This window comes from Hippocampus zosterae, chromosome 14, assembly GCF_025434085.1.
Source record: "Hippocampus zosterae strain Florida chromosome 14, ASM2543408v3, whole genome shotgun sequence".
In the NCBI taxonomy this organism is placed as follows: domain Eukaryota; kingdom Metazoa; phylum Chordata; class Actinopteri; order Syngnathiformes; family Syngnathidae; genus Hippocampus; species Hippocampus zosterae.
Genome location: NC_067464.1, coordinates 15426011 through 15450354, shown reverse-complemented (window position 1 = coordinate 15450354; position 24344 = coordinate 15426011). Strand labels below are relative to the sequence as shown.

General features: G+C 41.3%; 2 protein-coding genes across 3 annotated transcripts in view; one reads left to right on the top strand and one right to left on the bottom strand.

Moving 5' to 3' along the window:
- LOC127614473 (uncharacterized) overlaps nucleotides 1–24344 on the bottom strand; it is a 316500-nt gene that overhangs the window by 120999 nt on the left and 171157 nt on the right. The window lies entirely within an intron of this gene.
- clmna (calmin a) overlaps nucleotides 1–24344 on the top strand; it is a 68699-nt gene that overhangs the window by 20623 nt on the left and 23732 nt on the right. For both annotated transcript variants that reach the window (XM_052085672.1, XM_052085671.1), the window contains exons 3-6: nucleotides 10147–10242; nucleotides 10348–10431; nucleotides 10536–10628; nucleotides 24149–24339. In XM_052085672.1, the coding sequence (XP_051941632.1) occupies nucleotides 10147–10242; nucleotides 10348–10431; nucleotides 10536–10628; nucleotides 24149–24339 (464 nt within the window). The remainder of the gene's footprint in view (nucleotides 1–10146; nucleotides 10243–10347; nucleotides 10432–10535; nucleotides 10629–24148; nucleotides 24340–24344) is intronic.

Below are 24344 nucleotides of genomic sequence, written 5' to 3'. Positions count from 1 at the left end.
ACCCCTGGGTTAGCGCGTCCTCCTCACAGTGCAGAGGTGCAGGATTCGATTCCGGGTGCAGCCCTCCTGTGTGGAGTTTGCATGCTCTCCCTGTGCCTGAATAGATTTTCTCCGGGTACTCTGATTTCCTTTCACATTCCAAAAACTTGCATGGCAGGCTAATGGAACACTCTAAATTGTCCCTAGGTGTGATTGTAAGTGTGAATGGTTGTTCGTCTGTGTGTGCCCTGCAATTGGCTGGCAACCAGGGTGTCCCCCGCCTACTGCCTGAAGAGACAGCTGGGATCGGCTCCGGCATGCCCACGACCCTCGTGAGGATAAGCGGATCAGGAAATTGATGGATGGATGAATTTATCTCGAACTTTATATTGACTACATATGTCTGTCACATCGAATTTACATACAACTTGTAACACAAACAACATCTCCACGACTTTTTTTTTTCACTCCACACCTGACCCTTTGCTTCGTGCTTTGCTTTCTCATTTTCAGTTGCCATCTAGTTTTCACTGCATTCTGCTTAGAATAGTACAGTACACTTATTTTCCTCATTAGGAGAGAAAAAAAGCTGTGTGTGCTGAACTGAATGAGTTCTATGGACATACCCAAAACAGTCGAACCGAATGGTTTGGATGGTTTTCAAAAACAGTTGCACCTCTAGGAGGCATCTATAACTATACATCAGTGGTTCTTTGCCTTGTTAGAGGTACCGAACCCAACCAGTTCATATGCACGTTCAACAAACCCTTCATTGGTGAAAAATAAAAATAGTTTTTTTTACAAATTGAAGACATTAAAAAAACACATGTATCTAAAATAGAAAAAAATAAAATAAAATTAAGTCTACAGGCATACATCGGTTTTCGACCGTAATCCGTTCCAGAAGGCTGCTTGAAAACCGAAACCACGTTTAAAAAAAAAAATCATTATTGAACACGTCTACTCACAATGGAACGCTACACGAAGTGTCACTTCCTCGGGTAAGGAAGGTGAGTTGCTACGCATTGCCGAGCGGAAAGAAGGAGCAGCAACAGCAACAGTAAAGTCAACATTTCTCTCGTGTGAAGCTTTCCCACATTTGAAAGTAAAGAACAGAGCGAAACACGGTGGCAGTGCGTGTGTAGAAATTGGCGACGTGAAGAGGGGGCTGGACGAAACGCTAGCTGGTTAGCACGGAAGCTAACCGCGGACGTTAGCACGGAAGCTAACTGCGAAAAGTCGCTACGCAGCTGGAACCCACGACCAGAGACCAACCAACCAAACGCCAGCGAGCGTGAGGGAGCCGGTAAACCCACTTGCCACGTTAGAAACACCCAGCAGCAAGCCTACTGGACACGTCACAAACTAGCATACAACCGGCTAGCAACGAGACCCGACAAAATGCCACCCAAACAGAAGCAAGACACAAAGCAGGACAAAACAAACAGCAACAAAAAGAACTTTTTACGGCGCTCTTGCAACAACAACAGGAAAATTTCAAAGGATTTGTCAAGATGATAATAGACTCAACAAACTCACGACTTGACACTTTTACCAGGGAAGTCCAAGACATAAAAACCAGCATCAACTTTACCCAAAAAGAGGTAGACGACATTAAAAAAAATCTAATCTGTCAAACTGGCCATTCCAAAGACATGCAAACGGAATTCTACAAAGTATGTGACGGCATGCTTGTATTAACGGACAAGGTGGACTACTTGGAAGGACAGTCAAGAAGAAACAACTTAGTAATTGATGGAATTGAGGAAAAACCGGGAGAAACGTGGACTGAAACAGAGGAAAAAGTTCAAAAAATCCTTAAGGAGAAACTGCTCATACAGGGGCAAATTGAGGTGGAGAGAGCTCACCGCACAGGAAGACAAGACCCTGGAAGACCTCGACCAAGGCCAGTTGTGGTGAAATTTCTAAGATACAAGGACAGATCAAGGATCCTACAAAATGCAAAATATTTAAAAGGCTCCAACATCTACATTAACGAAGACTTTACAGATGCCGTACGACAAAAAAGAAAAGAGCTCCTCCCAAAATTAAAAGCTGCACGTGACAGAGGGGAAACTGCCTACTTAAGACATAACAAACTTATTGTCCACCCCCGCTCCAGTACTCCAACACAACAGGCTCGAGTTCAACACCATCAAGCAGCATACTGAGAATTTTTCACCACCCGACAATAAAAACTCTGACCCTACTGAAGCAGGAAATTCACATACCAAAAAACATGGACTTCGAATCCTTTGATGACCCTTCCAACCCTTTGATGACCTCCAACCCTACTGACCACAAGACGTTTGACCCTGAGAACAACTTGGACCCGGACAATAACTTTTTCAAGACCGTCCGACCGCGAGGCAGCCAGCGACGACCGACCGTGAGGGAGCCAGTGATGACCGCGAGGAAGAAAGCGACGACTGCAGGGAAGCCAGCGACCGTGAGGAAGCCTAGAGACAACCAGCCTGCGACCACCGTGAGAGAGCCAACAACGACCGCAAGGGAGCGAGAGACGACCGAGAGGAAACCAGCGACGACTGCAGGGGAGCCAGTGACCGCGAGGGAGCCGGGAGACGGCGAGCCTGAGGCAGCCGGGAGACAACCAGCCAGCGCGCGTGAGAGAGCCGGGAGGCAGCCAGCGACGACCGCAAGGGAGCCAGTGACCACGAGGGACCCAGTGATGACGGTGAGAGAGCGAGCGACGACAGCGAGGGAACCAACGACGGCCGTGAGGGAGCCATCGACGACCGTGTGGGAGCGGGAAATTCACATCCCAAAAACATGAACTTCCAACCCTTTGAAGATGTTGACTATAAGCCATTCGATCCCGAGAACAATTTGGACCCAGACAATAACTTCTTCAACAACAAACAAAGGGTAACAAACTCTGACAATTATCTGGATGAACAATTCAACACTAATATAAAATTGGAAAATGCACTTTCGGTAATACACTTAAACAGTAGAAGTCTCTATAAAAACTTCACAAAAATTAAAGAATACCTGACTAAATTCAATAAATTTAAAATAATTGCCATATCAGAAACTTGGCTTGATGAAGATAAAACAACTGAAATGGAAATAGAAGGTTATGAAATGTTTGCAACTAATAGAGAAAACAAAAAAGGAGGGGGGGTTGCAATATATGTAGACAAAGCACTTAAATGCAGTAAAATCGAGAGATTGACAAACACAATAGAAAACCTAATGGAATGTCTAACCATTGAAATACACATTAAAAAGGCATCAAACATCATCATAAGTTGCATCTATAGGACACCAGGAACATGTATTGACACATTCAATAAAAAACTAACAGATATGCTCAGTTACTACAACGATAAGAAAACACGAATAATATGTGGTGACTTTAACATTGACTTATTAAACCCAAATAGACACAAAAAAACAACTGACTTCATAAATATTATGTACAGCAACAGCTTTTTCCCAGTAATCCTGAAACCTAGCAGAATAACAGTTGACACGGCCACGTTAATAGATAACATATTTATAAATAAGATTGATCATAAAATGGAAAGTGGACTTCTCATTAATGACATAAGTGACCACCTGCCTGTTTTTGCAGTTTTTCATAATTATTTCGATAGAAAAGCTAAATCAACAACTTGTATAACAGAAATAAGACTAAGAACCCAACGTTCCATCGATGCCTTTAAGCAAGACCTAGAAAAACAAAACTGGACCGAGGTCTACTCAAACGAAGACCCAAATACAGCTTTTGAAGTATTTCAGTCTACCATAATCTTCTTATATGATAAACATTTTCCATTAACTAAAGTTTCCAAAAAGTATAAAGACCCAAGTAAGCCATGGATAACGAAAGGCATAGAAAACGCATGTAAAAAGAAAAACAATTTATATAAATTGTTTTTAAAATTCAGAACTGAAGAAGCAGAAAAAAAATATAAGACCTTTAAAAATAAATTAGTAAATATTATAAGAACCAGTAAAAGAGATCATTATCATGCACTATTAGAGCAGAATAAAGGTAACACACAAGAAATATGGAAAATACTTAACCAAGTAATCAGAAATAGTCCTAAAAAAATGGATTATCCAGAGTATTTTATCAAAGGCAAAAATACTTTTTTGGAAAAAACTACAGAAATAGCAACTGAATTTAATGAGTATTTTGTCAACATCGGCAGTAACCTAGCAAAACAAATTCCTGATCCAACAGACCTGTTTGAAGTGGATAGATACGTAGAAAAAAAACTCCACGATGTTCCTTACTGCAGTAAAACAAGAAGAAGTATCAAATATTATAAAAACTTTTAAAAATAAAAAGTCAACTGATTGCTTTAATATTGATATGACAATAATCAAGCAGATTATAGAATATGTAGTGCGAAAAAAAAATCATTATTGAACACGTCTACTCACAATGGAACGCTACACGAAGTGTCACTTCCTCGGGTAAGGAAGGTTGGTCGAGAACCGAATTTCGGTCATAATCCGAGGCATAAAAAACTCAAAATCTTTGGTCTAAAACCGATTTGGTCAAGAAAAGAGACTTTGAAAACTGAGGTTTGACTGTATATCTGTAATTGTATGACATACTTATCACGATACACACTGAATACTGAGCGAACTAAATTTACCACAGCACTGATTGGACAAGCAACGTAATCGTCTGTAGCCACCAATGGCCAAATGGGCGTGTCATAACTAATTGACATCTTGAGTCGGGTGTGTCTTAACCTCCATGGAAGAGGCTCCTTCGAAACCTTGAGACCGATTCACCGAACCCCTAGGGTTCGATCGAACCTAGGTTAAACAACAATGCTATACATCAACTGTGCAGAAGGCTGGATCTGCTCCAAATTTTAAAGCCAGCAGATGCGCTCTTGCTGACATTGGTGGGTAAAGATAAAACCATGTTGGCAGACTCACAGCTTTGAATTACACTATTTTGTTTTCTTTCAGAAACAATCATGATTGGGTTGATTGAATTTAGATTTTAAGGATGTCTTATGTGTGCAGGATAATCTGAAAAAAATATTAATGTTGGGACACCAGGTCTACGAAAAGCCTTTTCCGAATGTTTTTCATAGATAGGAACGTTTTGAATGACCAAATCCACCCCAAAATTTTAGCCGCTAAATTTGAATTTTGAATTAGATAAGAGCCAGTCTCCCCATATGTTCGCTCTCTTGTTCCTGCACTGTGCTTATTCCTATGCCCCCCTTCACCTACTGGAACATGAACATCCACTTTTTCACTTTCTGTTCTTGTTCCTTTTTTGGCATCGATGGCCGGCACATCGCAGAAGGCTGTGTGAACAACGCTCTGCTGTTGTCTGCCAGGCCCGACAACACTTGCGGGCCGCGCACTCCAAGACTTTTCACCAGTGTGCTGACGACTATTGTAGCAGGCTACAACCAAAAAATGTGTACCGCATCTCCTAAGTGTGCCTTAAGACCATATTTTATTTATTTTTTCTTCTTTTTTTAATTTTTCCTCCTATTTTTCTTCAACCGAACTGGCTGCTAAGAGTGAATCGGGGCAGATTTCCACATTTCATCTTGTTTGGTGCCAACTCAGACTAAATGTGAGTGCAATATTTGCAGAATTTAACAAATTGTGTTGCGATTGGCTGGCAACCGATTCAGGGTGTCCCCCGCCTACTGCCCGGAGACGGCTGGGATGGGCTCCAGCACCCCCCGTGACCCTAGTGAGGATCAAGCGGTTAGGAAGATGAATGAATGAATGAATGAATGAATGAATGAATGAACAAATTGTGTTCAAATTGCTAATTTCAGTTGAGGTGAAGGGGTTAGGTTGACCTTATCAGTCAAAAGAGATTTCGGTCTCTTCATAACCACATTAACTAAACCCCGGTGGGACGAAAGAAAGACACTGTGGATAAGACAGCTATTGTTGTAAAAAATACAGAGAGCAATGGATGACTGTTGAGGCATGCTTCGCTCAAGTGGTGTCGCTACAAGTCCCACTTTGGTCTGGCTGGATTGTTCACACCACTTTATTCAAACACGACTCATTTTATTTGATCTTTTTAAAATTTTCATACTTAGTTTTTTCTGTGGTTGGGCAGAGAATCAGCCTTTCTCTTCCTCCGCGTGTTCATTAATTTGGATGACGAGGATGTTGGTGATCCAAATACAGGCTGGAGATGATGAACGGTACCTTCGAATGTTTTAATTTTATTTTCTGCTGTTTCTGAATCGATTCGGGCTCCTGAGGGTTTCAGATTTCGTCAGGAAGCCCAGAAAAAATACAGTCATGAGAAATCCATGCAAATCCCAGAAACAAAGAAAGTAACATGTCATCTGACCCGGTGTGGCCGGAAAAAGTTGGGAGTGGTGAGGTGAGACCAGACCACCACTACCCATCATAGTCTTCGGTCTCAGCTTTGATGTGATGGCAGCAACACAGATACTTGAACAAACAGTTCCTCTTTTAATGTTAAACATGTCCTCTGGAGGGGGCCCTAAAAGTGGTGGGGGTCAAGGGGCACTAAAGGTGATTATAATCACAGTGAGCAGGAAATACCTTCAACAGCATACTACATTCTTTGTTTCAAGTGTTTGAACAGATCCAACAACGGAGAGGGGCTAGAACATCACAGTTAGGAAAACATTCCTTACCTCCTAAGACCCGAACTCTTGCAAGGGATGCATATTTATTTTATTTTTATTTTCTCTTTGATATTTAGGCTATTTTGGGACCTGATGAGTGTAAAAACAAAGAATTATCTTTTTACTTGATGAAACGTCTTCGTAAGTGGACGCCAAGCCCTTATAGTCCAAAATTTAACATTATAGTCTTGAAAACCAACAAGACTATACAACAAGGGCAACAAACTTCTGTGTTTGTTTTTGTTTGTTTATTGAACATAAAACGTATACAGTAATAATTTGACAGAAAATAAGGTAGATAAAATAGTAAAAAGAAAGAAATCAGTCTTCATTCAACACAGTTATTATGTTCAAGGGAGTAGGAAGAAGTAAAAAACGTATCTAGTCCTACCCCGTTATGTGTTTATATCTAATAAATCATTTTTATATCAAGCAGAAAAGAAATAAGTAAGAAGAAAGAAGTCTCCATTAAGGCTCATACTTTACCCTTAACCGTGATATTTTTACAACTTTTGGTTTGTATCGGGTTTATATACATCCCACACCCTGACACTCTTGTGTCAATTTTCTCTTGTATTCATAATGGATATTTCATTACCTTTCTCTATTTATCAACTTAGTTCTGATTTATCATTATATTTAATGTTTAGAATTTATCATTTTAACTCTGATTAGTGTAGGTTGTTTGTACAATTTTTTTGAATTTGTTTTTGAACTCAGCAAGCGATTTACTCATTTTTAGGTCCGTTTCGAGATTATTCCACATATTAACACTTTTGCTAGATACACTTCTTTGCTTGATGTTTGTTCTTGTTTTGAGTTTTTTGAACAAGTTGGTACCTCTTAATTCATAGTTGCTTTCTCGAATTTCAAAAAACTTCTGAATGTTTTGGCAGAGCAGGTTATTGTGTGCTTTGTACATTAATTGGGCGATTTTAAAGTCAACCAAGTCATAAAATTTCATCGTATTTAATTTGATAAATAGTGGATTTGTGGGTTCCGTATATTTTATCTATTAATAATTCAAATTGCTTTTTTTTGTAGTTTGAGAATAGGGAGTGTGTTTGCTTTGCAGGCATTTCCCCATATTTCCACACAGTAGGTCATATCTATATATATATTGCGCGTCGTCCCGCACGCGGTCTGTCCTTCCGTCTGTCCCTTTTCAAAACGTACCTACTTCACCGCGCCGCTGCGCGCCGCCACTGCGCCGCCACTGCGCCGCTCAGGCAGTGGCTCACTACGATCGCGCGGGCATCTTAGCGAAAAAATGTTGTCTACCCACAAGCATTGCAATGAAATTGTTAGTTATTTAGTAGAGCTAAACATCTCTTTATTTTCGCGATAAGCAATGAAGATGAACAAAAAGTTGAACCAAGCAACAACACTTTTGTGGGCCGAAGGCCCACCTTACCAGCCTTCCGCAGGAACTAGGTGATGAGCCGCCCGGAGGGCGGTGAACCAGCTAGTATGGTGATAATAATGAAGAGTATAATGTGTGCAAAGATCTCTTATTTAGCATTTCCTTGGTTTTGTAGAGGATCCCTATGGTTTTGGCTATTTTTCTTTTTACGTTATCGATATGTGGCTTCCAACATAGTTTTGAGTCTATTATAATCCGAGAAACTTGGTTTTATACGCTCTTTCTATCTCAATTGAGTTTACCATAAAAGCTTGGTGTTTGATTGGTCTTATGCCAAAAACAATTAACTTCGATTTTTCAGGTTAAGTGACAATTTATTTCTGTAGAACCCGTTTTTAAAATGTTTAATTTGTTTTCTACGGTTGTCAGGAGCTGTTTCAGATTTATTCCAGCCAGCCACCGGACGCTTAGAAGCCGTCTATGCCCATAGATTTGGCGATGGAGCTAGCCTTATCACGAATTAGCGGCCCAGTTAGCGGGAAGTTTTTTGCCCGACAACAGTGAAACCATTCCAGCACACGATCATTTACCGCGCTGAATCTCGTCCGTCGAGCCATAAGCAATTTCCTATGAGCAGGCAGACTGCCACATTCGTACCGGGCAAGAATCGATGCCTTGTTTTTTAACGTCTCATAGATTCGGTTTTTTCCAACCCCAAGTGTCGCCCGGATGCTTTTCACTTTGTGCCCGGCCTCGCTCAAACGGATGCACTTCACCCGCTCTCCGACAGTCATAACAGTTCTTGGACGTTTCGATCCCTTTTGGTTCCCCTTTTGAGCTTCCTTGTTAAATCCCCTCAGATGCCATGATCGACAGGGCACAAGTGAATATGTATAGTTAAAATATTTCGCAAAATTATGTACAGTAAACTGCACGCCAATAAAAACTCACTTATACGTCGTTGTTTTTGATCGGATAAATGTAAATTACGAAGTGAAAACCTGTGTCAGAGTCATGTCTTTTCCGTAGCATCGGGTGAGAGTTGCATGTATTTAAGCTCCCGCGGCATGACGTCTCCATCCGGGTTACGGGTAGTGGAATTTCCGCTTACGCAACTTCCGGTAACGTAATATCGTAGACAAAATGTTAATGCATAGGTTTTTATTCCGGGTGAAGGATATTCCTTTCCATAGAATTCCGGGGATGGGAATATTTACTGTACAGGGACGGATGAAAACCCACTTCCGTCCTTGCTTTGTCTGTCCTTTTTAAAAAGAACTTCTCATCCTCCATTCTCCTTATCAACCCTATAACAAACTCAAAGCTCTCCAAATTTAGCGTCTTTCCCATGAAAATACTGTTTTAAGGAGTTTTGTTTGTTGTCATTTAAAATATCATCCAAAAAGGTGCTCGAGTTTAGTGCAGACATTAAACTCGAGTCGCCCTTATTCACTTAAATAATTAACTGACCCGATTGACGGTATATTGTGGACTGCAGAAATCTGTGAATAATGACTTTTGAGAGGCTGACATTTGAGGATTTGGACAATTTTTTAGCTAAGAATGGCTGTATAGGAATCCTCGATTATTAATGTAGTTGCCGATTAATTTGATAATTGATTGGTTGTCAATTAATTTTGACAGCCTAACTCGGTTCGAGCCGAACTTCTGTGAAAAGTGAACTGTACACCCAAGCATTTATTTTGGTCTTTCACGACTCTACAGGTCACTTTCATTTAGCAGTGAGCATTAGCTTCTCCATTTTTTCATGTGCTCTCTTGTTGCTCAGTTGTGTTGCATGTTTAGCTACTCCTCATTCACCTTTAGTGAAAGCGCAACTTGTTAGGAAGTCCATCTATTTTGCCACCAAGGAGGTAAGGGTTACAGTAATTAGTTAGGAGAGGATCCACAACCCTCACATGCAGTTAGCTTCGCACAAAGCATTTGCGAGCAGCTGGGAAATCATGCTGGTAAGTGTGTGAAGGTGGATGCTCTCAGCTGCTTGGTTAGTGTAACCTGTCCACGAGTAGGGTGGCGGGGGAGAGAGTGTATTTGCTTAAAGACGATACTTTCATTTTATTTTCTCTCTGCGAAACGAAAAATGCTGGAATTGTTGAATGCATCTAGGTACACATTCATATTGTATTTTTTGATGTTTTCATCCACTTTCAGTGTAATCCACCAATTGAAGTTCAAGACCTTTTCCAAGATATTCAGGATGGACGTATCCTCATGGCTCTTCTGGAGGAGCTCTCTGGGTGCAAGCTGGTCAGACTCTTACTCTGTCTTTGTACCTGCCATTATCCACTCAAAGAGTATTGTCATAAAATAATCTTTGCTTTGTTGCTGTCAATATTTGACATGATTGTCCAGCTTCAGGGGTTCAAGAAATCATCCCATCGAATCTTCAGAATTAACAATATTACCCAAGTTTTATCTTTTCTTGAGGAGCGAAATGTGAGTGCCGCAACTATATTTATTCCCTTAATGTGAGAATCCTAATAATTGCTGTGAATAAGTGTTGATCCATGCCAAATAAATGTCCTGTGCACACTCAACAGGTAAGGCTCGTCAGCATTGACGCTGCTGATGTTGTCGATGGAAACACATCCGTCATCCTGGGACTAATCTGGAACATCATTCTCTTCTTCCAGGTTCTCATACTTTTCTTTAGTCTTCCTATTTAAAACCTCCCTCATTTGTGGTCACTGTTTCTAACCCCACCTTTTTTGATACGACTGTCGTTGCCCTCGAAAAAAGGTTTGGATTGAACAAAATTGTCTCATGGGCGGGGCACTTCCATTCAAATAAATCCATGGTAATGTAGCGCATTGGAACCGTTTCCAGGAGGGGGCCACCAAACTTTTTGAAAGTGAGAATTCCTCCTTGTGTACTGATTAACACAAAGACTTACAAGTTGGATATACACTTCGGAAATGAGAAATTTGCTCCAGTGACCTTTTATTATGTTCTTAATAATTAATGACTTCAGTGTTAATGATTCATTGTGTTTACACTGATCATGTTCATGATTTAACAAGGTAAGAAATAGATCCTTGTAGAAGTGTCAGAATTAATTGATTGGACTTCCAACCCTTTGAAGATACTGACTATAAGCCATTCGACCCCGAGAACAATTTGGACCCGGACAATAACTTCTTCATGAACAAACAAAGGGTAACAAACTCTGACTATTACCTGGATGAACAATTCAACACTAATATAAAATTGGAAAATGCACTTTCAGTAATACACTTAAACAGTAGAAGTCTCAAAAACCTCACAAAAATCAAAGAATACCTGACTAAATTCAATACATTTAAAATGATTGCCATATCAGAAACTTGGCTTGATGAAGATAAAACAACTGAAATGGAAATAGAAGGTTATGAAATGTTTGCAACTAATAGGGAAAACACAAAAGGAGGGGGGTTGCAATGTATTTAGACCAGGGGTGCCCAAACCTTTTGGACCGAAGATTTACTTTTCGATCAACCAACTTCCCCGGATCTACCCTTCCCGGCACGCGCGCGCGCACGCACACACACAAACCAGCGGTGTGTCCAAGGACCGGCAACCCAAGGCCAAGGCCAAGGACTTGACTCCAAGGCCAAGGCCAAGGACTTGGAAAATTTTCCGGGGCAAGGCCAAGGGCATGTATAAAACAATGCTATCATACCACTTTGCAGGTCTTCATGATTTGCAACACCCCTCCATCATAACCCTTTGCACTCCCTAACGCTTGAATGAAGTGTTTTTATTCAAAGAGTTGAACAGTCAGCAGAGAAATAAAAATAAAATAATATGGTATACATTTATGAATGAATGTTTTAGTGCAGTCGTTTCTTAATATGAAGTAAATCAACACTCAACAGGCATGACATGTAATGGAACACAAGTTGAGAAATGACTTTACATAGAAGTCAATCACTGACTGCAGAAAAAGCGGTAATCTCTCAGTGATAATTTTACAGTTTACCGGCAGCGAGTCCCAGGGACTCGTTGGTCAGAAAAGTATGAGTGCCATTATGGATTGAGAGAGTACCAAATTTTGAATTCTGAAAGGGTCTACTTATTCAATTGCATATGATAATAACACAAACAACAACATATACATACAATGATAAACAAATGTTGCAAAAATGTAAATAATTCAGGAGCAGGCCTGAGATTTCGGAAATTCGTGGTAACCGTTTTTCGGTTCCGTCGCATTACCCAATGGGAAACCACGATAACAAATGTTGGGTTTCGCAAACATTCATCATGGGAACCCATTTTTCTATTTTGACTGATATTGACAATCAAGAATTCCGAAACTCAAAAGTATAATGTTTCAAGGGTCAATGTTTGAAAATTATGCATTAACAATGAACATTACATAAGCAGCTGTGTCCTCCAGGTTTATTCAAAAAAAAAATGGATCAAAAACTGGTGTACTCATGTGGCATCATCAGTTTTTTTTTCCAATCTCACACTGCAAAGATGAATTGACTGGTAATCATTAATACAGATAAGTATTGATGTGGCTTGACATCCTCTTCCCAAGACGATGCATGTGTAATCTATGATCAATTTGACGAAAGAATTTAACACATGTCATCATTAATTCTACCAACAGTTAACATTAGCATTACTACAGCTTGTGACGAATATTTTATTCATAAAGTTACCATGCTACCAAGTTACCAGTAAATTATAGAATAACCAATACTGTTTCATAATATTTTTCACAGCGATTCGCCTACAAATCTAATGACCAATTTGCCTCGTAATCGTGCCTCGCGTCGTATTTCGCTCTCGCATTCTTTGCATACGTCACAGGTGAGTTTAGTGATACGCCCTTTGGACGATTCATACGAAAAATCAGACAAGCATTCCCATTTCTTAAATATCATAATTAGTAGACATTGGTGAGTTTCTTTTCCCCGCCATCTCAAACTTTCATCTGCGCGATTCCTCTGTTTGCGGACTAACAACCCGCATGCGCACATCTCATTAATGACATAAGTGACCACCTACTTGTTTTTGCAGTTTTTCATAATTATTTTGATAGAAAAGCTAAATCAACAACTCATATAACAGAAATAAGACTAAGAACCCAACGTTCCATCGATGCCATTACGCAAGACCTAGAAAAACAAAACTGGACCGAGGTCTACTCAAACGAAGACGCAAATACAGCGTTTGAAGTATTTCAGTCTACCATAATCTCCTTATATGATAAATATTTTCCATTAACTAAAGTCTCCAAAAAGTATAAAGACCCAAGTAAGCCATGGATAACAAAAGGCATAGAAAACACATGTAAAAAGAAAAATAATTTATATAAATTGTTTTTAAAAGTGAGAACTGATGAAGCAGAAAAAAATGTAAGACCTATAAAAATAAATATTATAAATAAATAAGTTTAATATTATAAGAACAAGTAAAAGAGATCATTATCATGGACTATTAGAGCACAATAAAAGTAAAACACAAGAAATATGGAAAATTCTTAATCAAGTAATCAGAAATAGTCCTAAAAAGTGGATTATCCAGAGTATTTTATCAAAGGCAAAAATACTATTCTGGAAAAACTGCAGAAATAGCAACTGAATTGAATGAGTATTTTGTCAACATCGGCAGTAACCTAGCAAAACTAATTCCTGATCCAACCAACTTGTTTGAAATAGATAGATACGTAGAAAAAAAACCCTCCTTCACGATGTTCCTTACTGCTGTAAAACAAGAACAAGTATCAAATATTGTGTAAACTTTTAAAAATTAAAAGTCAACTGATTGCTTTAATATTGATATGACAATATACAAAGCAGATTATAGAATATGTAGTGCGACCTTTCACGCACATATGCAACCTGTCATTCAAAGCTGCTATCTTTCCATCAAAAATGAAATTTTCTGAAGTTATTCCAATTTGTAAAAGTGGAGAAACACATCTGTTTACAAATTATAGAACAAAATCACTACCACCACAATTCTCAAAAATATTAGAAAAACTATTTTTTCGCAGACTTGATAGCTTCATAACAAAACATGCGCTGTTAAGTGAGAATCAATATGGCTTCAGGGAAAAACGGACCACCTCAATGGCAGTTATGGAGTTTGTGGAAGCAATAGCCACTAATATAGACAAAGAATTTACTGTTGGGGTTTTCCTAGATCTAAAAAAAGCTTTTGACACAATAGATCACAGTATATTATTGAAAAAACTAGAAAGAGATGAGGTGCATTAGAGGTGTAGCTTATAAATGGATAAAAAGTTATTTAGAAAACAGATATCAATACGTGCAGTTCAACAATAAAAAAAACTAATCAACTGAAAATCAGTCACGGAGTTCCTCAGGGGCTTGGTCCAAAACTATTCCTCTTATATATAAATGATATCTGCAAGGTCTCAAAAAAATTTAAATGTGTCCTAATTGCTGATGATACAACTTTCTACTGTTCTGGAATAACTCCGAAACAGCTCCTGACAACCGTAGAAAACTAATTAAACAAATTAAAAAACTGGTTCGACAGAAATAAATTGTCACTTAACCTGAACAATTCGAAGTGAATTGTTTTTGGCACAAGACCAATCAAACACCAAGCTAAAATTATGGTAAACTCAATTGAGATAGAAAGAGCGTACGAAACCAAGTTTCTCGGATTAGTAAAAACTATGTTGGAAGCCACATATCAATAACGTAAAAAGAAAAATAACCAAAACCATAGGGATCCTCTACAAAACCAAGGAAGTGCTAAAAAAGAGATCTTTGTACACATTATACTCTTCATTATTATTACCATATATGACCTACTGTGTGGAAATATGGGGAAATGTCTGCAAAACAAACACACTCCCTATTCTAAAACTACAAAAAACAAGCAATTCGAATTATTAATAGATCAAAATATACAGAACCGACAAATACACTGTTTATCAAATTAAATAAGATGGAAATTTTATGACCTGGTTGACTTTAAAATTGCCCAATTAATGTACAAAGCACACAATAACCTGCACTGCCAAAACATTCTGATGTTTTTCGAAATTCGAGAAAGCAGCTATGATTTAAGAGGTACCAACTTATTCAAAAAACTCAAAACAAGAACAAATATCAAGCAAAGAAGTGTATCAATCAAAGGTGTTAATCTGTGGAATAATTTCGAAACGGACCTGAAAATGAGGTAAATCACTTGCTGAGTTCAAAAACAAATTTTAAAAAAATACTACAAACAACCTACATCAATCAGAGTTAAAATGATAAATTATAAACATTAAATATATAAAGCAGAACTAAGTTGATAAATAGAGAAAGATATTGAAAGATCCATTATGAATACAAGAAAAAATTGACACAAGAGTGCCAGGGTGTGTATGTTTAAAATCCCGATACAAACCAAAAGTTGTAAAAATATCATGGTTAAGGGTAAAGTATGAGCCTTAATGTAGACTTCATTCTTCTTACTTTCTTTCTTTTCTGATTGATATAAAAATGATTTATTAGATATAAACACATAACCAGGACTAGATATGTTCTTTACTTCTTCATACTCCCTGTGTTGGATGATGACTGATTTTTCTTTACTTTTTACTATTTTATTTACCTTATTTTGTGTCAAATTATTACTGTATATGTTTTATGTTCAATAAACAAAATAAACCAAACCAATTAATTGACAACTCGTTGATTATCTAAATTAATCAACAACTATTTCAATCATTTTTGGTTTCACGGATCGGTTGAGAAAAGAACTGTAAATGCTGTTTGTGGACCGGCAACCTTTCATCGCTTTTAAATTGCTGGTTTTAAACCACTGCTACTGACAATAATAATTACAGTGAAACGCCTCTAGAACAAAACCTACATTGGCGAAAATATCCCATAATGTGAAAAAAATATTCATGCATTAACACCATTCCCATTTCGGACATTCAAATAAACGAACGTTTCCTCGAATGCTTTACTTCTTATCATAATAAAAACCTTATGCTAACTGGATCGCTAATAAGAGAGAAAGGCGAGTTCCATCACGCTAACGATGGCCATCGAGGACCACGAAACGTCTTGCGGCTGGCTGAAAAGTTCATTGCATGACATCAGCTGAGCAACGCTGTCTTGGGTGGCGATCGAGGGGAGGTCGAGTTAGAGACAGTGAGATGGTGGAAAGAAAAGCCACCGGGTCCAGGAAGTATTTGTTATTGTTAGATTCAGACGCAGTATGAACGTTGCATTGCTAAAATGGCTACAAAACGGAACTTTGGATGTCAAGCAGCTAAGACAAGAGCTCTGATGCTGGAAGAGAGGGTAAAAGTGATGAAAGACGGAGGAAGCAAAATAAAAGACATTATCCAAGAAATGGATGTAAGTGAAAGTGAATGCTGATCGTAAATTTCGCAATTTCTTTCCCTTTTTTTTCTTTCTACACTGACAATATTAAGTGTCTAAGTGTGTGCTCATACTTATGCACTATTGGAATAAAAATAGAGGACACATACCTTTGTGTGTGCGTTCGAGGTAAGATCTATCCAGAAAAAAAAAAATCGAGCCCGACCCAACCGAGTCCGAAGGTATGAAAGCCCTACCCGGCCCAAGCCTGACCAATGGATCTTGATTTGCAGGCGAAGCAAACCCAAAATTTCATGTTTTATTTGTGAGTATTTATGGCAGAAAAAAGATTTCCTAAGGCTAAAATAATCGATACATTTATATGAACATGGTAAATGCATTTACGAAATAACGCTGAAACACAGAATAAGAGGCCAGACAAAGAGAGATCTTGATGCGCATTTGCTTAATGTCATCAGTTTTGGACTGATGTCCAAAAAAGGGAGACCACTGGCAACATTAGGGAGCACCAAAACCTCTGGGTATGGCAGTGCTAGGCTTTAAATGGAATAATTCAAATCAAATAAATAGGTAAAGATATATTAAGTTAATTTGTTAGGATTAGTTGAAACTAAATTTAACATACAAGTTCTAATTTTCGGTATCTGTAATTTGGTGTGACATGTACGCAGTGCAGGCGGCACGGTAGTCCAGTGGTTAGCATGTCGGCTTCACAGTGCGGAGGTACCGGGTTCGATTCCAGCTACGGCCTCCCTGTGTGGAGTTTGCATGTTCTCCCCGGGCTTGCGTGGGTTTTCTCCGGGTGCTCCGGTTTCCTCCCACATTCCAAAAACATGCTTGGCAGGCTGATTAGACGCTCTAAATTGTCCCTAGGTGTGAGTGTGGGTGTGGATGGTTGTTCATCTCTGTGTGCCATGCGATTGGCTGGCAACTGATTCAGGGTGTCCCCCGCCTACTGCCCGAAGACGGCTGGGATAGGCTCCAGCACCCCCCGCGACCCTAGTGAGGATCAAGCGGTTCGGAAAATGGATGAATGGATGTGTGTAGTGTATGCTTAGCGTTCTGCGGCTGTTTCGTAGTTAAATAGCAATTACATGACAGGAACTTCTCTGTTTTATCCAAATTGTTTGTTTTAAAACAAGTATTCCTTAGTTTAGTATCCGCACAACCTTTTAGTATGCATTTTTATTAGAGCTGTCAAACGATTAAAATATTTAATCTAATTAAAAATGCAACCGTCATAATTAACTCAAATGGACTAAAAAATTAATCGTGATTACTCACACATTTTTTATCATTTCTGAATTTCCTTTTACATTTTTTGTCCTATTTTCCCCCCATTTTAATGCTCTCATCAACATGGAATCATGAATCAGTTTTCTATGTGCCAAATGCAAATATTTACTGAAATAACAATTTCGATTTTCAATTTTACATGAACATTTTTCACTTGGAGCAGTTATCCACACATAATCTCTCACACAAAATTACTTCCCATCAACAACAGTGAAAACAATATTTTGTCACACAACAGCTGCTTTAACAGCTTTTTTCATAATATCATAACAGAGCAATATGACATTATAAAGTGCACATCTAAGGTAAACTAGTACTCAGCCTATAGTAGATTTAAACCATGGTTGCATACTTTGTTTTTCTCAAGTTTACTTTGAACACAGCGGTCTGTTTCTGTATGTTTGTTGAAGAATAACGAGACACCGGACACCAGTGTTCATTATGTGCCGCTGTATTGGAAACTGCTGGCCGTACAAACAAGCACACGCACTACCCCCGTGCTGCTGGGGCAAACCATTCTGAAAGGGGGGCGGGGGGTCACTCCCCCTAACACAGTCAGGCTATGTTGATTGTGTTGGTCCTTCTTGTGCGGAAGTCTCTCTACAGTTTTTGTGTAGACCTCATTTTGAATGACTACACTTGGTTCGATGACGACACTGGAGACGTTTTATTTTCGCTAGGTCGCTACCACTGTCAGACAAACACAGAGAAGCTCCAACCGCTCTATTTATATGGACGCAGAACACCTTCCACACAAAATAGTTCCAAACAAGTAACAATCGTGTCAGTGGCATACATCGTATGCCTGCATGATACAGAGGGAGAGAGAAGAACAGATAACTTTGGTCTTGTCAGTGGAGCAACTTTTTAAAAGTAAACTTTCCATTCATAAACTCTTTAAGTATCCGTATGTCTTGTGCTGCCGTGGCTGGCAAAACACATGGGCGTGGACTTCTGCAGCGCTTGTTGTTTTGTTCTGGTGTATTTATAGAGCAACGTCACATCCGCTTGTGACGTGTGCCGCGTTAATCTCGCGAGAAAAAATTTAATCCCGTTAAAATTAATTTAAATTAATACCAATAAAAACGTGCTAAACTGACAGCTCAGATTTTTATATACATATATAGATATATATATATTTTTTTAAGTAAACGAGAGAGAGGCCCGACCCGACCCGAACCCGAAGCAATGATTGACATTTTAGGGCCCGACCGAAATTCGGGTCGGGCTTGGGCAGCCCGACCTTACCTCGACTGTGCACATACATTTGTTTGTGTGTGTGCATGCGTGTGTGTGCTTACATCTGAGATCAAATTTGCTACAGTGAAAACCCCCCTAACGATGAGTAAAATGAATGGATCCCAGTTTCCCTAGGTCAGTTTCCCGCGGGTCAACGGGGTCCCCCTCTGGAGCAAGGCCTGGAGCTGGGGCTCGTTGGCGAGCGCCTGGTGGCTGGGCCTACACCCATGGGGCCCGGCCGGGCTCAGCCCGAAGAGGCAACGTGGGTCCCCCTTCTCATGGGCTCACCACCCATGGGAGGGGCCAAAGGGGTCGGGTTCAATGTGAGCTGGGCAGCAGCCAAAGGCGGGGACCCTGGCGGTCCTATCCTTGGCTGCAGAAGCTAGCTCTAGGGACGTGGAATGTCACCTCTCTTGCAGGAAAGGAGCCCGAGCTGGTGTGCGAGGTGGAGAAGTTCCGATTGGATATAGTCGGACTTGCCTCCACACATAGCCTGGGTTCTGGTACCAGTTCTCTCGAGAGGGGTTGGACTCTCTTCCACTCTGGAGTTGCTCACGGTGATAGGTGCAGAGCAGGTGTGGGCCCCTGGCTCAGTGCCTGTACATTGGGGTTCACACCGGTAGACAAGAGTGTTGCCTCCTTCCGCCTTCGGGTGGGGGGACGGGTCCTGACCGTTGTTTGTGCATAAACACCAAACAGCAGCTCAGCATACCCACCCTTATTGGAGTCCTTGGAACGTGTGCTTGCTGGAGAGTATTCCGGCTGGGGACTCCCTTGTTCTGCTGTGGGACTTCAATGCTCACGTGGGCAATGACAGTGAGACCTAGAAGGGCGTAATTTGGAGGAACGCCCCCCCCTTCTCCCCCCGATCAGAACTCAAGTGGTGTTTTGTTTTTGGACTTCTGTGCTCGTCACGGATTGTCCAAAACGAACACCTTGTTCAAACATAAGGGTGTCCATATGTGCACTTGGTACCAAGACACCCTAGGCCGCAATTCGATGATTGACTTTGTGGTTGTATCATCGGATTTGCGGCCGCATGTTTTGGACACTCGGGTGAAGAGAGGGGCGGAGCTGTCAACCGATTACCACCTGGTGGTGAGTAGGCTCCGATGGTGGGGGAAGATGCCGGTCCGTCCTGGCAGACCCAAACGTATTGTGAGGGTTTGTTGGGAGGGTCTGGCAGAATCCCCTGTCAGAAAGAGTTTCAATTCTCACCTCCGGCAGAGCTTTTCCCATTTCCGGGGGAGGCAGGGGAAATTGAGTCCGAATGGACCATGTTCCGCGCCTCGATTGTTGAGGCGGCCAATCTGAGCTGTAAGGTGGTTGGTGCCTGTTGTGGCGGCAACCCCTGTACTCGCTGGTGGACACCAGCAGTCAGGGATGCGGTCAAGCTGAAGAAGGAGTCCTATCGAGCCTTTATGGCCTGTGGGACCCCAGAGGCAGCTGACGGGTATCGACTGGCCAAGCGGAACGCAGCTTCGGTGGTCGCCGAGGCAAAAACCCGAGCGTGGGAAGAGTTTGGTGAGGCCATGGAAGCCGACTTCCGGACGGCTTTGAGGAAATTCTGGTCCACCATCCGACGTCTCAGGAAGGGGAAGCAGTGCACCACTAACACTGTGTACAGTGGGGATGGGGCGCTGCTGACTTCAACTCAGGACGTTTTGAACCGGTGGGCATAGTACTTCGAAGACCTCCTCAACTCCACCAACACGCCTTCCTTGGAGGAAGCAGAGTCGGTGGACCCAGAGGTGGGCTATCCTATCTCTGTGGTTGAAGTCTCCGATGGGGTTAAAAAGCTCCTCGGTGGCAAAGCCCCAGGGGTGGATGAGATCCGCCAAGAGTTCCTCAAGGCTCTGGATCCTGTGGGGCACGCCTCTGCAGCACTGCGTGGTCATCGGGAAGAGTGCCTCTGGATTGGCAGACCGGGGTGGTGGTCCCTCTTTTTAAAAAGGGGGGATGGTGGGTGTGTTCCAACTACAGAGGGATCACACTCCTCAGCCTCCCTGGTAAGGTCTATCCAGGGGTGCTGGAGAGGAGGGTCCGTCGGGAAGTCGAACCTCAGATTGAGGAGGAGCAGTGTGGTTTTCGTCCTGGCCGTGGAACTGTGGACCAGCTCTACACCCTTAGCAGGGTCTTTGAGGGTACGTGGGAACTTGCCCAACCAGTCTACATGTGTTTTGTGAACTTGGAGAAGGCATTTGACCGTATCCCTCGGGGAGTTCTGTGGGGGCTGCTTCGGGAGTATGATACGGGCTGTTTTGTCCCTATACTGCCGATGTCAGAGTTTGGTTCGGATTGCCGACAATAGTTCGGAATCGTTTCCAGTGAGTGTTGGACTGCGCCAAGGCTGCCCTTTGTCGCAGATTCTGTTCATCACCTTTATGGACAGAATTTCTAGGCGCAGCCGAAGCGTTGAGGGGGTCCGTTTTGGTGGCCTCCGTATTGCATCTTTGCTTTTTGCAGATGATGTGGTACTGTTGGCTCCTTCAAGCAGGGCTCTCCAACGTTTCGCAGCCGAGTGTGAAGCGGTTGGGATGAAGATCAGCATCTCCAAATCTGAAACCATGGTCCTCAGTTGGAAAATGGTGGAGTCGGGGAGGAGATCTTGCCCCAAGTGGAGGAGTTTAAGTATCTTGGGGTCTTGTTCACGATTGAGGGCAGGAGGGAGCGAGAGATCGACAGGCGGATCGGTGCAGTGTCTGCTGTGATGCGGACGTTGAATCGGTCTGTCGTGGTAAAGGAGCTGAGCGAAAGGGCGAAGCTCTCAATTTACCGGTCGATCTACGTCCCAACCCTCATCTATGGTCACGAGCTATAGGTCGCGACCGAAAGAACGTGATCCCGGATACAAGCGGCCGAAATGAGTTTTCCCCGCACGGTGTCCTGGCTCTCCCTTTGAGATAAGGTGAGAAGCTCGGTCATCCGGGAGGGGCTCAGAGTCGAGCCGCTTCTCCTCCACATCGAGAGGAACCAGATGAGGTGGCTCGGACATCTAATTAGAATGCCTCCTGGACGCCTCCCTGGTGAGGTGTTCTGGGCATGTCCCACTGGCAGGAGACCCTGAGGATGACCCAGGACACGCTGGAGAGACTATGTCACCCAGCTGGCATGGGAACCCCTCGGGATCCGCCAGTGAGAGCTCGAAGAAGTGGCTGGGGAGAGGGAAGTCTGGGCTTCCCTCCTAAAGCTGCTGCCCCTGCGACCCGACCCCGGATAAGCGGTGGAAAATGGATGGATGGATGAAAAACCCCCTGTTGTGAAAAATTTCTTGCTGCAAACATGATTTCGTTGTCTAGGAGTTTCACTGTAAAGCGTAATTCAACACTTTATTAACATTCACGCCTTTCAAACAATGTTATTTTCCTGCAAAACAAATGTACAATAAAATAAAATAACAATGAACTACCAATTTGGAATCATAAATATACCTTGTAATGTAAACTAGCAGTCCCCAACATTTTTTGCCCCACGGACCAGTTTAATGTCAGACGATACTTTCAGGGACTGGCCTTTAAGGTAGGGCGAATAAATGACCTGCATAAAAACGGTGGTATTTTCATAACATACTAATAAACATGAATCATGACACGATGGGCGTCCGATTTGGCCGCAACACTCTCTGGTAGCTAAGGTAACGTTTAAATGTGCCTTCAAAATAAGATACATCGCAAATAATAATATGTTTATAAAAATAATGACTCACAATCGCTGCATATTATGCAGAGTGAACTTGGTGCGTGGGAATCTCCCCTTGAGATACATCCGTATTTTAAGTAAGACTCCTGATACTGTCTATTAAATATAGCCTTATTTTTCTTGAGAGTCGTCAGCTCCTCTCCTGTCTCCTGGCTGGACCTTTCCCCTTTCCAAAGACGTTAGTTTATTCCTCATTTTGCTAGCTCCTGGGTTTCATAACCTATCACGTGACCGAGAAGCTCGCCTTCATCTGCGTCAAGAGTGACATACTGTCGACGGATATAACAGAGAGAGAATTTTTCAAAATAAAACATCTTTCAGGTTCCGAAATGAATAAAACTGAAGTAATGTAAGTTACTTATTCTTTCTGTGCTGCCTGGCACCAAATGAACCACGGACTGCACCAGTCCGCATCCCGGGACTTGGGGACCGGTGATGTAGACAATCATTTTTCAAATTCCGATCCTGCATACGGTGTTCGCATCATTGCTACTTGCAAATGGGGCTGATCAAAAGATGACACGTTTGATTGCTGCCTTCATCCGGTGGCTGCCAGCTAGTTATTAGCGGGTTTGGGCTGTTCAAACTCCGCTTGCATTTTTGCTATTTGGTCAAATTATTCAACGTGTTTCTTGTCTTGTTTTTGACGATATCGCACACACGATAACTTGCTCCTCCACGTCGCTCAGGGAGGAACTTCTCTTGGTGAAATAGTTTCATCTTGGGAAGTCGTGGCCGCCCAGCAGCTGCACGTTTGGTCAATTTGTTAGGATTACTTTCGGTTTACTGCTTCTTCTTTCATTTTTGGTGGGTTCTGTTTCTGTCAACTTGCAAACCAATGGTAGAAGTAGGACTCCGATTGATCGGAGTCGCGCACATTTTCAACATTATATCTGATGCAGTAAATTTGCTCACCGCACGCAGGCCCGGTGCTGGTCTGCGGACCGTGGCTTGGGGACCACTGCTTTCAAGCCATTGTTTATCTTAAAATGATCCAAATCCTCAGATTATAATTCATCTCTGATTTCTGAAGTCCTTTGTGAAAACAGAGTGATTATTTTTTGTGTTTAATCAAAACAAAACATTTGCAAAGATCTGCATTGACTTTGGAAAACAATGACTCAACTAGTAACTGAATCAGTTCCAAAAAGGTCCATCCCTCTTGTGTTGTATTTCTTAATTTTTGTTTGTTATTTTATTGACAAAGCAATACCAAATAAACAACACAAACTCATTAATAAATAGTAATCGTGAAAAAAGTTGTTTTGTCATGTCTGTGCACATACCTATAGATTTGGTATAAAAAGCACCAATGATTGTGAGATACTAGATTTTATACTTGTATGACAATTGTTGAAAAAAAATATAAAAAATATATAATAGAATAATATAATAAAATAAGCACCTGTATTATTCCTAAATTCATCTTTCAGACTCGGTCATATCCTTTCTGTTGACAAATTAATTTTCCTAAAATCACCATCATACTTTGGATTAAGAAAGAATGATGTTTATCAAACAGTTTTGCAACTGAATCTTTCAGATTTTAGATCCAAACAAAATCCAAAATTCATGTCAACATCATACAACTCTCCATATTCTGCCAGATTAAGGAGTTGACTGGCAACATACGGAGCCAGTTCCCCTCAACCTCCACCTTGTCATCTACACCTACCAGCTCTGACCTATCCAATGGCAACACATCGTTGGCCGGAAGGCATATGGCAGCCGCAACCACAAGAGAACATAGCAAAGCCTTCAAAAAACTGCTGCAGTGGGTACAGAAACAAACACGCAAGTGAG